The 20,158-nt window shown below is 42.0% G+C and overlaps 1 protein-coding gene across 3 annotated transcripts in view; it reads left to right on the top strand.

Annotated features, from left to right (window-relative positions):
• Window positions 1-20,158, top strand: part of cdk14 (cyclin dependent kinase 14) — a 524,692-nt gene that overhangs the window by 63,790 nt on the left and 440,744 nt on the right. The window contains exon 1 of one of the 3 annotated variants that reach the window (XM_080210285.1): window positions 7,037-7,273. The exons of 1 other annotated variant lie outside the window; for it this stretch is intronic. In XM_080210285.1, coding sequence (XP_080066411.1) covers window positions 7,250-7,273 — 24 coding nt within the window. In that variant the 5' untranslated portion in view covers window positions 7,037-7,249. Of the gene's footprint in view, window positions 1-7,036; window positions 7,274-9,788; window positions 9,810-20,158 lie in introns of those variants that run through there. One more of the 3 variants, XM_080210303.1, reaches the window with a different exon arrangement.

Here is a 20,158-nt window from a genome sequence, read left to right as displayed (position 1 = left end):
AATTTTTGGCCTACTTCCCTTTTCAGCAGATCTATGGCTAGAGTTTGTTTAGTATGGAATATAAACTGAAGACAATTTGTATATGGAAAAATTAATTTCCTGTTGCCAAAGTTAAGCATTTTTACTGAGGTAGGATTTTTAGTTCTGCTTTATTTATAGATCATTAGTGTTGTACATAAGAGTTGCATCTATATTCCTGAATGCATCATGTTAGTTTTTATACAGTTCTCGAATTAGTATATGAATATAGTTTAAAACACATTTTGGCGCACCAGTTAGTGTCATGACTGAAACACAATACTTGACTATGTTGTAGCAACATCGTTTTGGATGCCAAGACATCCCATAAGTTTCTGCCCTACAATGTAGTAAGTAAAATAAGGATTCCTGTAATGTTATACAGGCAACTGTGAACTTTTGCTTTATAGCTGTACAGTTGTCATAAGGAAGAAATATGCCAGAAAATCTGTTAGTGTTTTTTTTTAGTCCTCTGGAAACCCTTTTTAAACAACCTCAAGTTTTTCAATATTTAGGCTGTTGGTTTTCATTAAAACTAAAGACAGGTGTGATGGTGGGTTTTGCCAACACTATAAGCTAGATGTTTACAATAAATTTAAAGTCCTGTATATTTGATAACCCTGGTGAGTCTGTATACCATTTCTCTGTGATATAACTAACTGAATTTATATCCCTTGGTATCTATTTTAGTTACTGTCAGTCTATTATTTAACCTAGAGTAATTGTGCAGAATGTACTTGCTTGTCGGTCAAGGTGGTGGATGGATCAGCTGAAGATTTATTATGTGCCTATAGTAGAAATAATGGTCCTATGATGTCCTCCTGGAAATTTTGACCTGTAACAGTACATTCCAGAACTAATTAAATAACTGCAAGGATTGAATCATCGTGTACAGTTTATGTCAGCTTGGCTCGGTTAGCATACTTGCTTCAGAGTCTGGTTATAGTACCCAAAAAGGAATTTGAGTATATAATCTAGGTTGCCGTCATCACAATGCTCTATTGTTGGAGGCGATACAATTTTGTTTAATACGTTAAACCAATGGTTCTGACTTATCAGTTCAGTAGATATTAAACCTGCTTATGAAACAGTGAATGCCTGACGTTTTGGCTAACATTTGCTTGCGTAACCATCACCATGCAAATTACCTGGTGATTCATCTCGTTTCCAGTTTGTGATGCCTCTCTGTGGTAAATCAATAGTGACTACACCTCAAAATATTTAGTTGCGAAGATTATTGAGTAGATGTTAGATACTATACATAAAATACATTTTTTAAAATGTTTGCCTTTATTTTCCTCCCCTTCCTTGTAAATGCTTTGGCACATCTCAGGCAGAGTAAGTTCATGTGGTGAATGCTGTTCTTTCCTCTTAGACTTGATGTTTGTACATCAGTCTCAAAAGCCATTTATTGTAATATTTGTGGTCTGTTTGTGCCAATATTGAATATTTAGAGTTTGTTGAGGTAAGGAAAATAACTTGATTGTAACACCACGTGCTGTGTCCACATCCTTCTGTTCAGTGAAGAACAAGATCGTAAGACATTGCATCACTTCTTGACGTATTTCCCATGATGATGCATTTCATACTGTTAACCCCTGACATTGAGGATGGGATTTTCTGGCCACGCTTGCCCCAAGGCTGGAAATACCTGCCTGAAGTCAATGGACAATTGCATGGTGCATCCCCACGCTACTATTTCCCACAATATTTCCCATGATAGCATTTCACAGTTAACACCTTCTCTCCTCTCCAGGTCTCTGATTCTCTCTGTTATACTACATCCCTTAAGTTGACTGACTTTTTTTTTAGGGGCAACTGCTCTGGCAGTTTTACTGGTGTACCAAAATGTGTCTTGGCTCCTTTTTGAAGGAAATTGGGGATTTGATTTTTACAAGTGATCTCTTAAACACTGCTGAGCAGAAGGAGAATGACAGTTGAATCAGATTTACCAGCCTGGTAGTCATCTGAATTGGTAGATAATACAGTACTTCTGGTCTGTTTTAATTTTGCACTTGATTGCTTTGGCTACATAAAGAGCTGCTTCTGTGCAGTAACCAGAGCACATCTGTTCTGTCTCACTGTGCCATTATCTGTTTGGATGAGAGGCCTGTGGATTTGGATGTGGTGTCTGTTCAACCACTTGTCCATATCGAGCTTGATCTTGGATCCAGACTGGTTTTCCTGGTTGGAGGTCTGGTAGGTTGTGTGCTTGGTGACATTTGTCATGGTTCTACATCTGGCTGAAATGTTATATGTCTTTATCCTTCACTTTGTCCAAGTCATCAGCGTGTGTGTGGGAGAGCAGTGAGTTGACTTCTGTCATTTTCCCATTTAGGGGTTCATGTTTTAGAGTAGAGCTGAACAAAAGCTCTTAAAACTCCCATAGCTCCTGCTTGGTTCCAGAATCTGTCCTGATAAAGGCATTGGGCTTCTCCTTTTTTTTTCTAGTTCTGTGCAGGCTTCATACTGCGGTACAATTTGAAAGTGACCCCACCCCCCCCCCCCCCCCCCCCCCCACCCCTGCCCTTCATTGGCATTCTGCCTCTGGCAAGAAATTTTTGTGCCAATTTTTTTTCTGTAACCAATTAGTTAGCTGGACTGTTGACTTGTACAGCCACATCTCTGCTCTTAAATTTAATATATGTCACTTAGTTAACCATTTTTTGGGATATGGTTCCCCATCATCCCAAATCACCAACCAATTTTGCTTTCTGACCTCTTGCTTGTCGACTCAGTTGAATTGCTTTTGTTAAATCATAGTCATAGAAATCTACAGCGCAGAAAAAGGCCCTTCAACCCATTGTCTTTTACTAGCACAAACACAATATAATTACTATAATTCCATTGGGCCAAGTACTGGAAATAGCCTTGTATGCCTTGGCATCGCAAATGCACATCTAACCACAACTAAAATGTTATGAAGGTCTCTGCCTCCACCACCCCTTCAGACAGTGAATTCCAGACTCCCACCTTTTGGATGAAAAAACTTTTCCCCTCAATCCCACTAAACATTCTGCCCCTTTAAATCAATGCCCCCTATGCATTGATCTCTTCACGAAAGGGGAAATGTTTCTTCATATCTACCTATGCTCCTCAATTTTATATTTCTGTCATATCCCCTAATCTTGGAACAATCAGTTTCTTCTATTCCAAAGAAAACCAGTCCAGTCTTTCCAATCTCTCCATCATCAAACTCCAGCCCAGTCAACATCCTGAGAAAGAAATCTCCAAGTTGACTAGTGTGATAGCACTGGATAGGAAAAATCTCCTTTCCAGTGCTATCACATCCCTCCTATAATTCTGTTTCCAGAGCTGCACAGTACTCTAGCTGTGGCCTCAACAACATTTTATATAGTTGCAGCATAACCTTCCTGCTCTCCAACTCTGTCTTGGCTATTAAAGACAAGTATATCATATGTCGTCTTAACCACTTTATCCACGTACTCTTCTACGTTAAAGGACCAGTGTGCACGCAAACCAAGATTCCTCTAATCCTCAATGCTTCCAAGGGTTCTGCCATTCATGTGTACTCCCTTGTCTTTCTAGTCCTGCACAAGTGCATCAGCTTGCACTTATCTGGATTGAATTCCATTTGCCACTGACAGCCCATCTGAGTCGCAAAAACCCAGTCTGCAGGTGATCAAGAAGGCAAATGGGATGCTGGCCTTTATAGCGAGGGGGATAGAATATAAAAGCAGGAAGGTCTTGCTGCAACTGTACAGGGTACTGGTGAGGCCGCAGCTGGAGTACTGTGTGCAGTTTTAGTTGCCGCACTTGCACAAGGATATTTTGGCCTTGGAGGGAATGCAGAGGAGGTTCACTAGGCTGATACCTGGAGATGAGGGGGTTGGACTATGAAGAGAGGCTAAATAGACTGGGTCTGTACTTGTTGGAGTTTAGAAGGATGAGGGGGGATCTTATAGAGACGTATAAGATAATGAAAGGGATGGATAGGGTAGAGGTAGAGAGATTCTTCCCGCTCAAAGGATAGCAGGAGTAGAGGGCACAGCTTCAAGATAAGGGTGGGGGGGGGGGGGGTGCAGTTTAGATCGGAGTTGAGGAGGAACTTCTTCACTCAAAGGGTGGTGAATCTCTGGAATTCTCCGCCCATTGAAGTGGTGGAGGCTACCTCGCTAAATATATTTAAGTCACGGGTAGATAGATTTCTGACAGACAAGGGAATTAAGGGTTATGGGGAGAAAGCGGGAAAGTGGAACTGATCCACTTCAGATCAGCCATGATCTTATTGAATGATGGGGCAGGCTCGAAGGGCTAGGTGGCCAACTCCTGCTCCTATTTCTTATGTTCTTATGACCAGCCTATCCATTTCCGCTATAATCTAAGGCCATCCTCCTCGCTACTTGCTATCCCACCAATTTTTGTATCATTCACGAGTTTACTGATCAACCCTCCTACATTCGTGTCTAAATGATTTGTATACACTGCTAGCAGCAAGGGCACCAACCCTGACATCTGCGAGACCCCACTGGATGCAGTCGGCCAGTCAGAAAAATACCCCTCGATCACCTGCTCCCTGCCACTCGGCCAATCCTGAATCCAGTTTGCCAAATTTCCTTGGATCCCGTGGGCTTGTTCATTTGCTTTCAGTCTTCCATGTGGGACTCTGTCAAAAGCCTTGAAGTGATGTGGAGATGCTGGCGTTGGACTGGGGTAAATACAGTAAAAAGTCTGACAACACCAGGTTTCAGTCCAACCGATTTATTTGACTATATTTATATGACTAGTGAGTGTACTATCAAATAAATCGGTTGGACTTAAACCTGGTGTTGTCAGACTTTTTACTGTGAAAAGCCTTGAAGTCCAGGTTGGCTGCATCAAATGCATCGTGTTGATCTATACAGCTGGTTAGCTCTTTGAAAAGTTCCATCAAGTTGATTCGACATGATGTCCCCTTAACAATGTCATACTGACCGTTCTTGAATAACCCTGCCTCTCCAAATGTAGATTTGTCCATTTCTCTGAATTGCTTCCAATATTTGCCCCACCACTCTTAGACCGACTGACCTGTTGTTTCCTGAATTATCCCATCCTCCTTTCTTGACAGCAAGTGGTCAGATAATGCTTCATTCAAGATGCTGACAATTATTTTGTTCCTGGTTAGTTCAGCTTTTGTGTTGCTATATTCACTGTTCTCTGAAAATCTGTACAGATTATCAATAATTTTCCCTTGTCATTGGGTGTGCCTCTTAAATTTAACCTGCTTGACAATGGCATTCTTTTTCAGATTGAAGTAAATGTCAAATGCTTTTATTACTTCATTGTATGTAGCTTTTTCTTCCTTGATCCCTTGGCTGATTAGGATATCATCTGCACACTACACATCAGGTATAACAGCATACATACTGATCTTGCCACAAGGCCTGTGCCGTGCAACCTCTGGCAAATGTTTGGTGCCGGTTTAGCCATAACTCTACTTGGTTGAGACCTGCAATGTGCTCAATGCTTTCCACTAATGGCAAAGACTTTTCTATAATTGTTCTTTCGCTTGCTGCCAGCATGTAATATTTTTTGATTTTGTTGTGCTACTGTCCAATATTTAAAGTTGCCTGAGGTAAGGATAACATTGACTTTCTTGGAACATATCTTTGTCAGTATGTTTCCATGAGGTCTACGTGAGAAAGCAAGATAATGAGATGTTGGGTGGAATTTTGAGATTTTTTTCCAAATGTCCAGCTGGTTTGAAAATAGGGGAATCCCAGATTTGTTTTTGGGCATGAAAACTCACCCAATCTTGTGCATTCTGCCTCTGAAATTTTGGGCTAGTGAATTTCTAGCCAGAGGTGCCATGGGGTAGGGCTTAGCTCGCCAGCCAGTCTGTAAAGGGAGGTATTGCACATGTGCAGGCCTGTGCTGCACAGGTGCATTAACAATAGCAGGGCTCTGATAGAGAGCTGACAGGCCCTCGCTACTGCAGGCAGCCTCAAACAGCACGCCCCCCGACCTTGGTAATTGTGGAGGGCCACAACTCCGTTCCCTACCCCACCGATAGCATGCAGAGCAGGCCCACCCATTGGCACTGTCCCTGGTACTGCCCAGTGGGCATTGCCAAGTTGCCAGTGGCACTGCCATTCTGGCATTGTCCACAGGGCACCCCCACCTTGACCTCTGCTTTCCCAGTGGGCCTTAGTGGCCTCCAGTTCTATTGGCAAGGCTAACGTAACTATTCCCCATTCATGGGGAGCAGGTGTTTTTGTCGCCAGGGAGAACCCCTCCCGCTGAGGCAATAAATCAAGTGAGCCTGGACAATTGAGCGTGGCTCACTAAACAGATGCAAAACATCATTTCCATAAATTTAAGCTAATTAATCAGCCTCCCTCCCATTTCTGGCAAGAGGCTGACCGCGTCAGAAATCCAGGTCTCATAAAATCGCGAGAGCCAAGAAACTGTGCATGATCCTTATTTCTCAGCTTGGGTGTGATTTTAGTGGCTGGCTCTTCCCATCAAGGGGCAGGAGGAGCTGGTAAAATTCTACCCAGTGTATCACTTTCTGTGATTATGTACATGTCTCACTAGAATATCTGTTAGAATTATACTACATTTATCTGATTTAAAATATTTTGGGCCCACATGACCAATTTTTATTTTTCTTCAACCTTTGTTTAACTACATTAATCTAAGATTTTTGCATTTAAAAAAAATCAGAGGGTTAAATTGATGTTGAGATGGAGAAGGCAGGGAAGACCATGCTTTGTAGTCTGTTTGAACATTGTGACTAGACAGATGATCTTTTAGCATGTTTAACTTATATTGCTGCATGTACAACATCCAAGGGAAAATAAGTTATCTTGACAGAGCCTTGGCACAAACTGGTTTTCCTGTTCCAGAAATTTAACCTCTGGGTGACTCCACAAAAAAAAAATGACAGCATTCCTGTTACGGTCATTGCTGTGACATTGTAAAGAATGTAGATGTGATGAGAAACTTCTAACTGGAGTGCATATATTTAGAATTCAGCCTTCATTGTGGTCAGAATGTTTAGATGTAACACGATACGTTTGGATTTCTGAAAGTGTTCTAATAAAGTTGTTCTTCACTATATTCATGTTACTGGAGGAAGCTCTGAGTCAGAGTAGGTTTTAAAATCATTAACACGCGTTACTGAACTGACTGATTTGGAAAAGCCACAAGTTAAACTGGAAGGCTAGCAATGTTCTGTTGAACTGCAGACATAAAGGAAAATGGAACTGAGTTCAGAATTATAGACCATATGAACAGCGTTGGAGAGCCAGAGGTGAGTTTTATGTGCCACCTACGCAGTTTTAATTTAGAAGTCAGTTTGGTACCTAAATTATGTTTTGCCTAGACAGTGCTGTACTTAGTGCTCAGCAGTAAAAAAAACGATTGTCTTCAAAAAGATTGCCTCTCTCTTTGTGAAAAAGGTTTGATCCATAGCATCTGTGATTCATTAGCTGTCTTGACTGAATCAACAATATAATATGTTATGTCCATTCTTATGGACAGAATTCCTAATTTTTTTTATGGGTATGCTTCTTTACATTTTTGTTCATTCAAAACTAACTCTTAGAATTTACGGCTGTGAAATTGTTACAGCTATTGTGCTTTACAGTTCCCATCATTTCACCAGTTTAAGTTCCCAAAGCTCGCTCATTGTTGCTCAGTGGGAATTACAATTATAAATTGTTGAGAACATGAAGCACGTCCTCTGTGCATCTTAACATTTTCTCCTAAAAAGTCACTGGTGTGTGGCACTCACTATTCCAGTACGTAGTGGGAGCTGGGTATTTGAATTCTCCCAAGGCCGAGTTGAACAGATTTTTGATAGGCAAGGGAGCCCTGGGTTATTAGGGGGAGACAGCGACCAGATTCACCATAATTTTATTGAATGTTGGGGCAGATGGAAGATTTCATGGTCAAATGGCTACAGCATGTGCAAAAATGGTCAGTGGAGCCATGCTCCCAAAGACAATGGTTCAAATCTTTGCTTGTACCAAATGTGTTTTGGGGTAGCATGGCAGCACAGTGGTTGGCACTGCTGCTTCACAGCGCCAGGGACCCAGGTTCAATTCCACCTCAGGTGACTGTCTGTGTGGAGTTTGAACATTCTCCTCGTGTCTGCGTGGATTTCCTTTGGGTGCTCTGGTTTCCCCTCACACCAAAGATGTGGGTTAGGTTGATTGACCATGCTAAATTGCCCTTAGTGACTGGGGATTAACATAGAACAGTGCAGCACAGTACAGGCCCTTCGGCTCTCTGTTGTGCCAAGCTTTGTCCGAAACTGAGATCAAACTATCCTACTCCCAATCATTCTGGTGTGCTCCATGTGTCTATCCAATAACTGCTTGCAAATTCCTAAAGTGTCCGACTCCACTATTACAGCAGGCAGTGCATTCCACGCCCCAACCACTGAGTGAAGAATCTACCTCGGACATGCCTCCTATATCTCCCACCATGAACCTTTATAGTTATGCCCCCCTAGTAACAGCTACATCCATCCGAGGAAATAGTCTTTGCATGTCCACTCTATCTATTTATAAACATCTATTAAGTCACCTCTCATCCTTAAGGGGTCAAGCTCACTCAGGCACACAGCCCTTTAAATCCAGACACTTCCACACCCCTGGTTCATCCTCTGACAACCCCTGACTCCTCAGTGGGGGGGTAGGGTGGGGCTGAGGTGTTGAACTGTCAAGAATATGGATGCTGAGATGGGAAGAGCAGAACCAGGGGGACCTGAAATGAAAAGAAAGACGGTACAAAGATTCACCATCATTAAAAACACTTGGGTCTGCCTTCAGCACAATGACAGCTAAAAGGATATGATTCCAGTTCATGGTGTCAGGGGGCGGGGTGGTTGATTGCACCATGCCACTACCTCTGTGCTGGCCTCGATCCATGCTGCAGGTGAGAGCATGTTCTCACTGCAACCAACAATATCGAAGCAGCTACTGGCATACACCTTTGCCTCAGCTTTGGCCAAGAGGCCAATTGGATGAGTCGCCTTCTCTTGCTAGTCTGTGGGGATTCAAAAAATATTACTAAATCTGGTTTGTCAAAAGAATGAATTGAATATACTCAGCAGTGTCTTTGGGCCTTCCCGTCCCCTTCAGTTGACTTGTTGCAGGTTCAATCCCACCCAAACAGGCATTCCTTTCAGATTTGCCCAAGTCTTTTGACACACCACTGTCTGCCTTCCATAAAAATATCCATTTACTGCAACCGCCTGTTTTATGTCCTTGAGTTATTTTAAAAAAAATCCAAACTGACATTGATGCTCATGCAATAGGAAGGTCAATGTTATTAACCAGCTGGTACATGGTACTTTGTCCAAAGCTATCTTCAAATCTATTTCGGCAACATGCACTGTATTTCCTTAATCTGCTTCATAAGTGTTCTGTTACTTCATTTGAAAAAAAGTAATTGGATCAGTCAAAGTTGATCTGCCTTCTACTGATTTGTGCTGGCAGCCTTTTATTAGCTCAAAGAGTGCCTTTTGATTTTTTTTTCCTCCCGACTTATTGTTTTGAAAGCCTTACCTACTACGGATAAACTAACTAGCTTGTGGATACAAAGTTACACCATTTCTTGAACAAGGGTGTCATGTTTCCTACTTTCCAGTTGTCTGGCACATCTAGAGGAGCAGGGATGGCAAGTGTTAACACCTCGGAAATTTTAGGGAAAGGGGCTTTACCTAAAATTGTCTATTTTAATTTAAGTTTTAAAGTGTATATTTGACTATGGCAAACTGTTCCACTGTCTCCATCTTTGCCTCCTTTTTAGGAACCTGGGATGTGAGCCATCTAGATCAGGTGATTTATCCACTCCCAAGAATATCCCCTGTCTATCCATTTTAATCCCATTCATTATCTCCATCTTTGCTTGTATTTTGTCAGCAATCTCTTCCTCAAGAAACACCAATGCAAAATCCTCATCTAGTCTTTCCCCGTGTTCGAAAGGTATATCCCCACCTTTGCCCCCAATATGCCCCACCCCCTCGCTTCCTACTTACTACTTACATGAAGATTTTTGTGTTTCCTCTTGTGTTGTCTGCCATTCTATTCTTATATTCTCACTTTGCCAGTCCTATTTTCCTCCATCGTTTCACCTCTCCATCTACTGTATTTCGTAGAATCATAGAATGCTTAGGTGCCAAAGGAGGCTATTTGGCCCATTGAGCCTGCACCAACAACAGCCCATGTAGGCCCTAGCCCCATAACCCCATGTATTTCCCCTGCTAATCCTCCAAAACTAAGGAGTAATTTAGCATGACTGATCAATCTAACTTGTGCATCCTCGGAGTATGTGAGGAAACCGGAGAATCCGGAGGAAACCCATTTATATGTTGGGAGAACGTGCAAACTTCAGTCACCCAAGGCTTGAACCTGGATCTCTGGTGCTGTGAGGCAGCAGTGCTGCCACTTTGCTACCCCTCCCTTTTTGGCCTGGTTCTCAGAAGAAGAATTTACCTGACATGGTGAATGCACGCTTCTTTTATTTCTTTTCTGTTTCAAAGGCAGCAGATGCGTGGGACACCACCACCACAACAGGTTCCCCTCCAAAGCAGATACTATTCTGACTTGGAACAGGATTGCTGGATTAAAAGCACAGTACTCCTGATCTAACTGCACTATGGATGTACCAACACCACACAAACTGGAATCTTCATTCCCCGAACTACGAAATATTCTATAACAACTGCACTTCTACTCTCCTGTGCAGTTCCTTGCCCTATACTGCCATGGTTTGGGCTGCATTTCTTAAAGCTGGCTTCATTCCAAGTAGTCTCCAGTGTTGACTCCTGCATTCATCGTTGACCCTTGCAGTTAGGATAGGAAGAGGGAGATGGTCAGTCATCTACTGTCCTGAACGTGCTCTGCTTTGCCTCCTGAAACATGCAGTTGAGAACTCCCATCCTCCCTGATACTTCTGTAGTGACTCCAACTCTCATTAAAGCAGCTAAGACAGTCTGTACGTAGACATGGGCACCCAGGACAGGTCCTGAAGTTTGCACATAGCATAGGAATTGAAAGCAATAGGTCTTGGCTTCCAATCGATGTTCTAAGAACAAATCTCCATTTCTTTTCATCCAGTTAGTAATGTTTTTAAACCATTTATTTTACATCTTAGCTCTTAGAATTTGCCATTTCCTGCTCTCTCTTTCAGATTACTCCTTGTTTTAATAAAATAGCCTTGTGGCCCCCCTTCTCAGCCTGCAACGCTCCTTCCTCATTCAGCAGATTCTACTCTATGGAAGTAGTACCCGACAAAACAGGATTTTGTGCTACTCTGTTAATAAAAGTGTTCTCTATTAAGACTGGCAAAAATTTCAAACACCTGATAACATGCTATCCCTTTTTTCCATCTTATCCTTTGGCTAGAGATATGTTTGTATTCATGCCCCCTCAGTTTATTTTGAAAGTGAGACTCTCCATCTATGGAATTGCAGGCATGAATCTGCCTTTTGTCATTTGTGGCACCTAAGGAGATTAAAATTTATCAGTCTGTTAACAGCCAAAGTTTTTTTTCCCTCTGGAGATTTAAGATCTTATGAAATGCTAAGAATGATTGTGTTCCTATTTTAGATATGTAAGAGAACTTAACTGTTAAATGTTAAGTCAGTCTCTGTTTAACAGAAGAATGAGCATTTGTGGTTGAACATCAAGAGTAGTCCTGTTTCACATCAGGGAGAATGAAAGAATTTCTCCATTTATAAACAGAAATCCAGGCGAAGCAAAAAGATGGTTCATAATGAAAACGTGAATGAGAGAGTGATGGATTTTTAGATGGCAAGAGGTCAAGACTGGCCATCTGCCTCTTCCTATTCTAAGCAGAAGCGCAAGAGTTGACAATGAATGCACTGTCAAACAGGTAGTCAACACTGGAGACCACTTGGAATGAAGCTAGCTTGAAGAAATGCAGCCCAGACCATACCAGTGTTGGACAAGGAACTGCACAGGAGAATAGAAGTGCAGTTGCTGTAGAATATCTCATAGTTAGGGGAAAGGCCAGACTATTTTTGTAATTGGCATCAATGATGTAGGAAAATGAAGTAGATGTGCCACGGTGTAACTGGTGGAACAGGCTTGAAGGATTAATGGCCCATTCCTGCTCCCATTTCCTTTCTGGCTGAGGTGTATCAAATGCAGTGATTAAACTCCAAGACTGCATTTTAATTGATTGTGAAATGTAAAGGAATTCAGCAACATTTCCTTACTGGAAAGGATTTTGATTTTATTTATTATTAGTCCAGTGTCTGCTGTGGACCTGTTGCGGCATTAGGCAAATTGTAATGAATCCAGGCAATCTGGGAGGTCGGAATTGGTTTGTGCCATGAATAACCCTTCAAAGCACTTCATAATGATGGATGTCAGAGCCATTGGGCGATGGTCATTAAGGCTCGCTGCCTAGCTTTTCTTTGGTACAGGGATTATGGTTGCTGCCTTGAAGCAGATAGGAACCTCAGATCAGTATGTTCATGTCTATAATTTTTAATTATCATACTTTTGAAACACTTAAATTGTTGCTGTTGTTCTACATCTGCACCATATAGTACATTGCCCTAACATAATGACATAGAAGAAACACCTTGGCCCAGAAGCTGTCATGGCGAAGATCCCCAAAATGGCTGAAAATCCCAAGCCTTCCGCTGAACCCAGCATTTCCCATCTTTGCATGGGTGGGATTGGAGTGGGCTGGGTTCACACATGTGATTTGTGGAAGTAGCTGGCCATTTAAATCACCATCTGCCTCCACTGAAGTGGGATTTTGGAAGAACAGGAGTGTGGAATCAAAAGGCGCATGTTAGAAAAGGTAAGAGGACGTCTCAACATGGCGAATTCTGGAGGATAATCAGGGAGAGGTACTCCTGTGGATTGGGTTTCTGGACCCCTCTAGAGAAGTAAGGCATCCTTTGGGAGAGTTGAGGTGGCCTTCATGTATGTTACATAAGAACATAAGAAATAGGAGCAGGAGTAGGCCATCTAGCCCTTCGAGCCTGCCCCGCCATTCAATAAGATCATGGCTGATCTGTCGTGGCTCAGTTCCACATTCCCGCCCTCTCCCCATAACCCTTAATCCCCTCTCTCATCAAAAACCCATCAACCCGCGTCTTAAAAGTATTTAGCGAGGCAGCCTCCACCACCTCAACAGGCAGAGAATTCCAGAGATTCACCACCCTTTGAGTGAAGAAGTTCCTCCTCAACTCCATTCTAAACCGCCCCCCCCCCCCCCTTTTATCTTGAGGCTGTGCCCCCTAGTCCTACTATCCTTTCTGAGCGGGAAGAGTCTCTCCACCTCTATCCTATCCATCCCATTCATCATCTTATACGTCTCAATGAGATCCCCCCCTCATTCTTCTAAACTCTAACGAGTACAAGCCTAGTTTATTCAGCCTCTCCTCATAGCTCAATCCCAGCATCAGCCTAGTAAACCTCCTCTGCACTCCCTCCAAGGCTAAAATATCCTTGCGTAAGTACGGCGCCCAAAACTGCACACAGTACTCCAGCTGCGGCCTCACCAATGCCCTATATAGCTGCAGCAAGACCTCCCTACTTTTATATTCAATCCCCCTCGCTATGAAGGCCAGCATCCCATTTGCCTTCCTGACCACCTGCTGCACCTGCAAGCTGGGTTTTTGCGACTCATGCACAAGGACCCCGAGGTCCCTCTGCACCGTCGCCTGCTGCAGTTTTTCTCCACGTAAGTAATAATCCTTCCTACCATTATTCCTACCAAAGTGGACCACCTCGCACTTGCCAACATTAAATTCCATTTGCCATTTCCTGGCCCATTCGCCCAGCCTATCTAGATCGTTCTGTAGACTCTCCGCACCCTCCGCACAATTTGCCGTTCCACCAATCTTGGTGTCATCAGCAAATTTCGACACCATACACTCGGTTCCCTCCTCCAGATCATCTATATAAATGGTAAATAGCTGAGGCCCCAGCACCGACCCCTGGGGCACTCCACTAGTCACCATGTTAAAAGTGAACGTGGTTATGTATTTTTATGTACAAACTCATTGGAACTGTCAAAATGGAAAAGTGGTGTCCAGGAACAGTCCATTGATACTAGATGAGCTGGCATGGAGAGGTTAAGGGGCAAAGGGTTTTGGGGGCTTGGGTTGCCATGAGTTTGGACTATGTTAGTAATGGAGTAAGAGGGAAATGGGGATGGGTACAGAAACATTAAGTTGGCAAAGGTATTTGAGAAGCCATGGGATGTGGGTAGAGGAGCACTATGTTGGCAGAAGTAAGGGGCCATGGGGTGGGTAGAGGTTAACTAAGTTGCATAGAGGACTGGGAACTGGGAGAAAGTCTGGCATGAAAGTGTTAGAGGAATGTGAGAGGGCTGGATTGATTGCTCCAACATTTAATTTAAAAGCATGCTGGGAAACAGACAGGACTTGTGTCCAGCCCATGTCCATGCCCAGCAGTCAGGATACTTTCCAAGATTGCCCTTTCCGACTCCTGTTTCAGCCTGCCTCACAGCACTGATTGAGAGTCCCATTCTCAAACCAGGAGGCTGCTTAGCTGCTGTTTTTTATCGTTCCACGCACATAGAGATTAATCTTTACAGCTCTGTTGATCACAACACAGTGAATTATGAGATACACTTTATCCAGACTCTTCCACTGGGAGGCATATTGATGGAACACAGACTGATTATTAAGCTAAGTCAGCAGAGTCTTGTGGAAGATTAAATCTTTTTATATTGTTTTATTTTAGATGTTGTCTATAGGATGCTTGTGTAAAATGGAGATATACTTTTGACTGCCCTGTGCAATGTGGACAGAAAAATATCCGATTTGTAACCATGCACAATTTTAATAAGTCTCATCTAGGTTTTGGGTTTGAACTGTCTTCGTTGACATAGCTTGGCACTAAATTTTGAGTGTACGAAGATGATTGTACTATCATTGTCAAAATAAGTAAAAGAAAACAAGATTTGAAAAGTAATTTCATTGGATTATTTTCATGAACCCAAGAAATAAGACCAGGAGAAGGCCGTCAAACCGCCTCTACCATTCAATTTAGATTAAAATTAGTTGTGCCATAGAGTTTAAGTAACTGTGCTTGCAGTATGATTAACATAACTGGCTGGTTAAGGTGGTTGTTGGTATTTATGTTCGCTGATGTTTGTGTCAGAAAATTGTTTTATGAACAGGGAACCTTGTTCTTCCAGTAGATTTCTGGATTTTTAGATTTTTGATCGTGTCCCTGGTCTCAACCAAGATTGTAATAGTGGCAAGCTGATCTGGGGGTGAAAGTTGTGCTGCAGTTAGACAACACCATGCTTTGACTGCATTTTAAAAATGTATCCCTTCAATAGGGTTTAGGCTAGGCCAGTATTTATTGCCCATCCCTAATTGCCCTGTCACAGGAGGCTTGGCAAGTTCTAGCAGCGCATCTTGTAGCACACACTGTTGTCATGGCATAGTGGTGGAGAGTGTGAATGTTGAAGGTGGCAAATGATGTGACAATCAAATGGACTGCTTCGTCCTATACAGTGCCAAGCTTCTTCAGTGTTGGAGCTGCACTAAGACCTGGCAAGTGGAGAGTATTCCATCACACTCCTGTAGATGGTACACAGTCTTTGGGGGAGTCAAGAGGTGAGTTATCCATTGCTGGATTCCTGGCCTCTGATCTGTTCTGGTAGCCTTGGTATTTAAATTTCTGGTCAGTTATAACCCCCTAAAATGTTGATGGTGGAGGTCTGTGATAACATGTGGAGCCCTATGAGGAATTCTGGACTTCACGTGTTCAGAAAGGAGGCGTTGGCCTTGGAGAGAGTGCAGTGTTGATTTTCCAAAATAATACTTGGACTACAAGAATTAAATTGAGGATAAATTGCACCAAAAGAGTTATACTCAATTGAATTTAGAAGGTTTGAAGAGTTTCATGATGTTAAGGGGAGTGATCATTTATTTCTCTTTCCACTGGTTGGGGAGTCTCAGACGAGGGCATAAAAAAATTTGAAGCAGGTTTTTGAATGAACTGACATAATGCTTGTACAAAGCTTGGGAGAACTTTGAAATTCTAATGGGAATAGCAATTGATGCTAGATGAATTTTAAATATGCAAACTGAAATTGCTAGATTAACTATGGGACAAAGGATATAGAATTAGGTTGCAAATCATCAATGATCTTATTGAATTGCTGAACAAGCTCGAGGGGCTAAATGGCCTATTTGTCCTATATTTAGACACTGCAAGTTGGAGAGCAAATTTAACCACACATTTACCCTCATGCTTGACTTTGCTGTGTCATTTATCCATAAATAATGGAGCAATGCCTGATCATTGTGTAAATTCTTTTTTATTTATACCTGGGATGAAATCATCACTGGCTGGGCCAGCATTTAGGCCTTAGCTGCCTTTCATTTCAGAGCATTTAAGAGTCAACCACATTGATGTGGATCTGGAGTCGCATGTTAGCCAGACCAGGTAAGGGTGGCAGACTTCTTTCGTAAAGGGCATGAGTGAACCAGATGGGTTTTTACTGACAATTGGCAATGCTTTCATGGTTATCAGATTTTTAATTCCAGAGTTTTATTCAATTCACATCCCACCATCTGCTGTGGTGGGATTTGAATCCAGGTCCCCAGATCCTGCCCTGTGTCTCTGGATTACTAATGCAGTGACAATACCACTGTCACCACCTCCCCTGATGAAGTTCGGTACATTTTAAAGTTTTAAAGTTTATTTGTTAGTCACAAGTAAGGCTTATATTAGCACTTCAATTAAGTTACTGTGAAATTCCCCTAGTCGCCACAGTCCAGCACATGTTCAGGTCAATGCACTGAGCTAGCACATCTTTGAGTGAGGGGGAACTGGAGCACCCGGAGGAAACCCATGGAGACACGGGGAGGACATGCAAACTCCACACAGACAGTGATTCAACCAGGGTCCCTGGTGCTGTGAAGTAGCACTGTGCTGCCTGGTGAAATGACATTAATTCAATTTGAACTTTTTATGACGTACTAATCTCCTTCATTTCATCAGATATTATTTTCAAACTTCAATCTGAAAGTTAGTCCATTTTGATCAATGGCTGTTCTTTCCATTGAAATCTAGTTTTGAGGTCATTGTGTCAGCTTATTAAGTCCTCTTTGATACTTTGACGAGCAATATGCTTAATATAAACATCTGAATTACATTAAATGCTCCTGGTTTCCTGGACTATAGACTAATTGTAATCAGTGAGCTGAATGGTCTGTTTTCTGGCCTCTGTTAGTGCAGCATTGGGAGAAATCTCTCAATTATTTAATTATGTTTTGTCTGGTCAGAAGGGCAATGTCGTTGAGATCAGTAACTCTGAGTCATGGGAGCATTCAGCCTGAGCTTCCCACTGAGGTGCTGTTGCCTAATGTTGTGCCCTATCTAAACTCAATTCAATTATAATATTGTTCAATAAAGATAGCACCGAAACAACAGACCCATCAAAACTACTTTTTTTGTTATGCACAGGAACCATCTCTTCTAATCCACCTCTCTCTTCACTTTGTATTAAGTATCATTTTAATAGTCCTCCTCTTCATAACACAATATCAAATTTTCCAAACAATTTGGTTCACAGATTTCCACATTGGAAGTGTTCCCCATAAATAGTTTTTTGTAACCTATTCTTTAATTAGTAGCCTTTTTATTTGTGTTGTAATTGAAAATAAATTTCCCTACTTATCATGTAACTCTTCACACCATTACAGCCTTTTCAAGGGCATCTATAGAACCATAGAACATTACAGCACAGAAACAGGCCTTTTGGTGTTTCTTGGCTGTGCCGAACCATTTTTCTGCCTGGCCCCACTGACCTGCACCTGGACCATATCTCTCTGCACCCCTCTCATCCATGTACCTGTCCAAATTTTTCTTAATGTTAAAAGTGAGTTCGCATTTACCACTTCATCTGGCAGCTCATTCCACACTCCCACCACTCTGTGTGAAGAAGCCCCCCCCCCCCCCCCCCCCCCCCACAGTATCCCCTTTCAAAGAAGAAATAGCGAGGCACCCAGAGAAGAATTGTTTGATAGAGTAGATGCAGCATGGATTCGTTAAGGGGAAGTCGTGTTTCTCTAAGTGAAGGGACTCAATATTGTGAGGGGGATGTAATTTTAAGGTAGATTTAGAGGGGATTTAATGCACAGGATGGGGGGGGGGGGGGTTCTGAAGTGCACTGCCTGGGAAGGTAGTGGAGGTTGGAAACCTCGCAACCTTTAAAAAGTACGTTGAGTGCTTGAAATGTCATAACCTTCAAGGCTACAGTGGCACAGTGGTTGGCACTGCTGCCTCAGAGCTCCAGGGACCCAGTTCGATTCCCAGCTTGGGTCACTGTCTGTGTGGGTTTCCTCCGAGTGCTCCGGTTTCCTCCCACACCAAAAATGTGCGGGTTAGGTGGATTGGCCAGGCTAAATTGCCCCTTAATGTCAGAACTAGTAAGGATAAATGCATGGGGTTATAGGTGGTATTGTGGTTGGTGCAGACTTGAATGGCCTCCTTCTGCACTGTAGGTTTCCATGATTCTAAGGCTATGGCCAAAAGACAGGAAAGTGGGATTAATGTAAACTTAGTGTAGTTTTGTTGATGCAGACATGATGGGCCGAGGAGCTCTTCTGTACGGTATCACTCTGACTTTGAGATTATAGATGCTGTTTTATTCATTGTTTATACTCCCAGCCATACTCCCCTCTGTCTATGTCATCCAAGATTTAACCCTGCTTATAAAAAGGGAACATTGAGATATTACAGCTCACAGTAATAACTTCCATCCAGACATGTGCATCAGATTGAATTTGCCCAGGGATGCACTATTAATTTTTATTTCTGCAAAGGGCTAATTTAAAAACAAACTTAAATCTCATTAGCGCATGGGAGGTTGTAGGTTTCTCTCGGATCTAACTACATTTTTTGAAGCATCTGTCCTTTTAAATTTACAAAGAACACCAGAATTAATCAGCATCTATTCCATGGGTTTGCTATCATGGTGACAGAGATACAAAGCTGTTTTACGTTTCAGGGCAGGAAGAAGTAATTCAGAGTTAATGAATGTATCAGAATGACTGAGGGGTCATTTTAACCTGTGATACCAATTGTATAAAAAAATCACAGCATGAGGTTTTCCTAAGGACTTTGCGTTCAGGAAAATTGCAGTACTTTTTATGTATCCAAGCTGTTTGAAATAAAATCAATATGTCAGTTTCTTTGCTGGGTAATAAACAGCATGAATTTTGGTTGGCGCTCTGATCAATAGCTGTGATCATGACTGAGAAAGCTAGTTGATAATATGCCATTATACCCCCTCATTTTCATTAATTTTCCAGTCCATTTTAGAAACAAAGTTAAATGTCGCACTACTTGTATGGAAAGTAATTGGCTCATGTAGTGTAGGATTATTTTACATAAGAGTTTGTGTAATAAAACTTACTTTCTTGAACGTTAATGTTCTTGGATAGTATTGACTTCGTTCAACTCCTCCTGACCAAATTTAATTTGAAGCAGGGCTACTCTACTTTTTTTTTGTATTCTTCTTTGAATGAAACAAGGTGTATACTTGATTGCAATTTTGTTTATTCACTAAACTTGGGGGGTCAGCTAGGGGGCCAGGAAAATTAGCAGCAACCTCATTGTAGAGTGACTGTCTCTGCATATGCATGAAATAGACAGCGCAAACAAAATGTGGATGCTTCACTATAATCTACCAACAAGACACAGCTGAATGTCTTTTCTCACAGCACTGAAACTGTAATAATGACATGATTATGTGACCATTGCCTGAACAGACATTGCATCCATCTACCATTCAAGATTATGACATTGTGGATGGGACACAATTAAACAGCTATTGTCTTGGGCCTACCTCTTTGTATCCTATGTAAATTTGCAAGACTAGAAACAATTATCTAGAACAACTAGAAGTTGTCATTTTTTTTAAGAAGCTGACTGTACACAATTGGACAGAGCAGACTGAAGAGACCTTAGGAGTCCTTCAAATTTCCTCTTATCAACAAGAAGGCAATAAAGAGTCCATCACTCGTGAATGCTGTGTCCAAATATCTTATTAGCTCTAACAAACTTAATTTAAAATGGTAGTGACCTTTTTTTGGCTTTTGCTTATATACAATTATGCTCCCCTCTCAGTCTGTAAATCTCAATTTGTTCAG

The sequence above is a fragment of the Carcharhinus amblyrhynchos genome, chromosome 2, assembly GCF_965287045.1.
Source record: "Carcharhinus amblyrhynchos chromosome 2, sCarAmb.v2.hapA, whole genome shotgun sequence".
Classification (NCBI taxonomy): domain Eukaryota; kingdom Metazoa; phylum Chordata; class Chondrichthyes; order Carcharhiniformes; family Carcharhinidae; genus Carcharhinus; species Carcharhinus amblyrhynchos.
The sequence above is the reverse complement of the archived record's forward strand: the minus strand, read 5'-3'. Positions and strand labels throughout refer to the sequence as shown.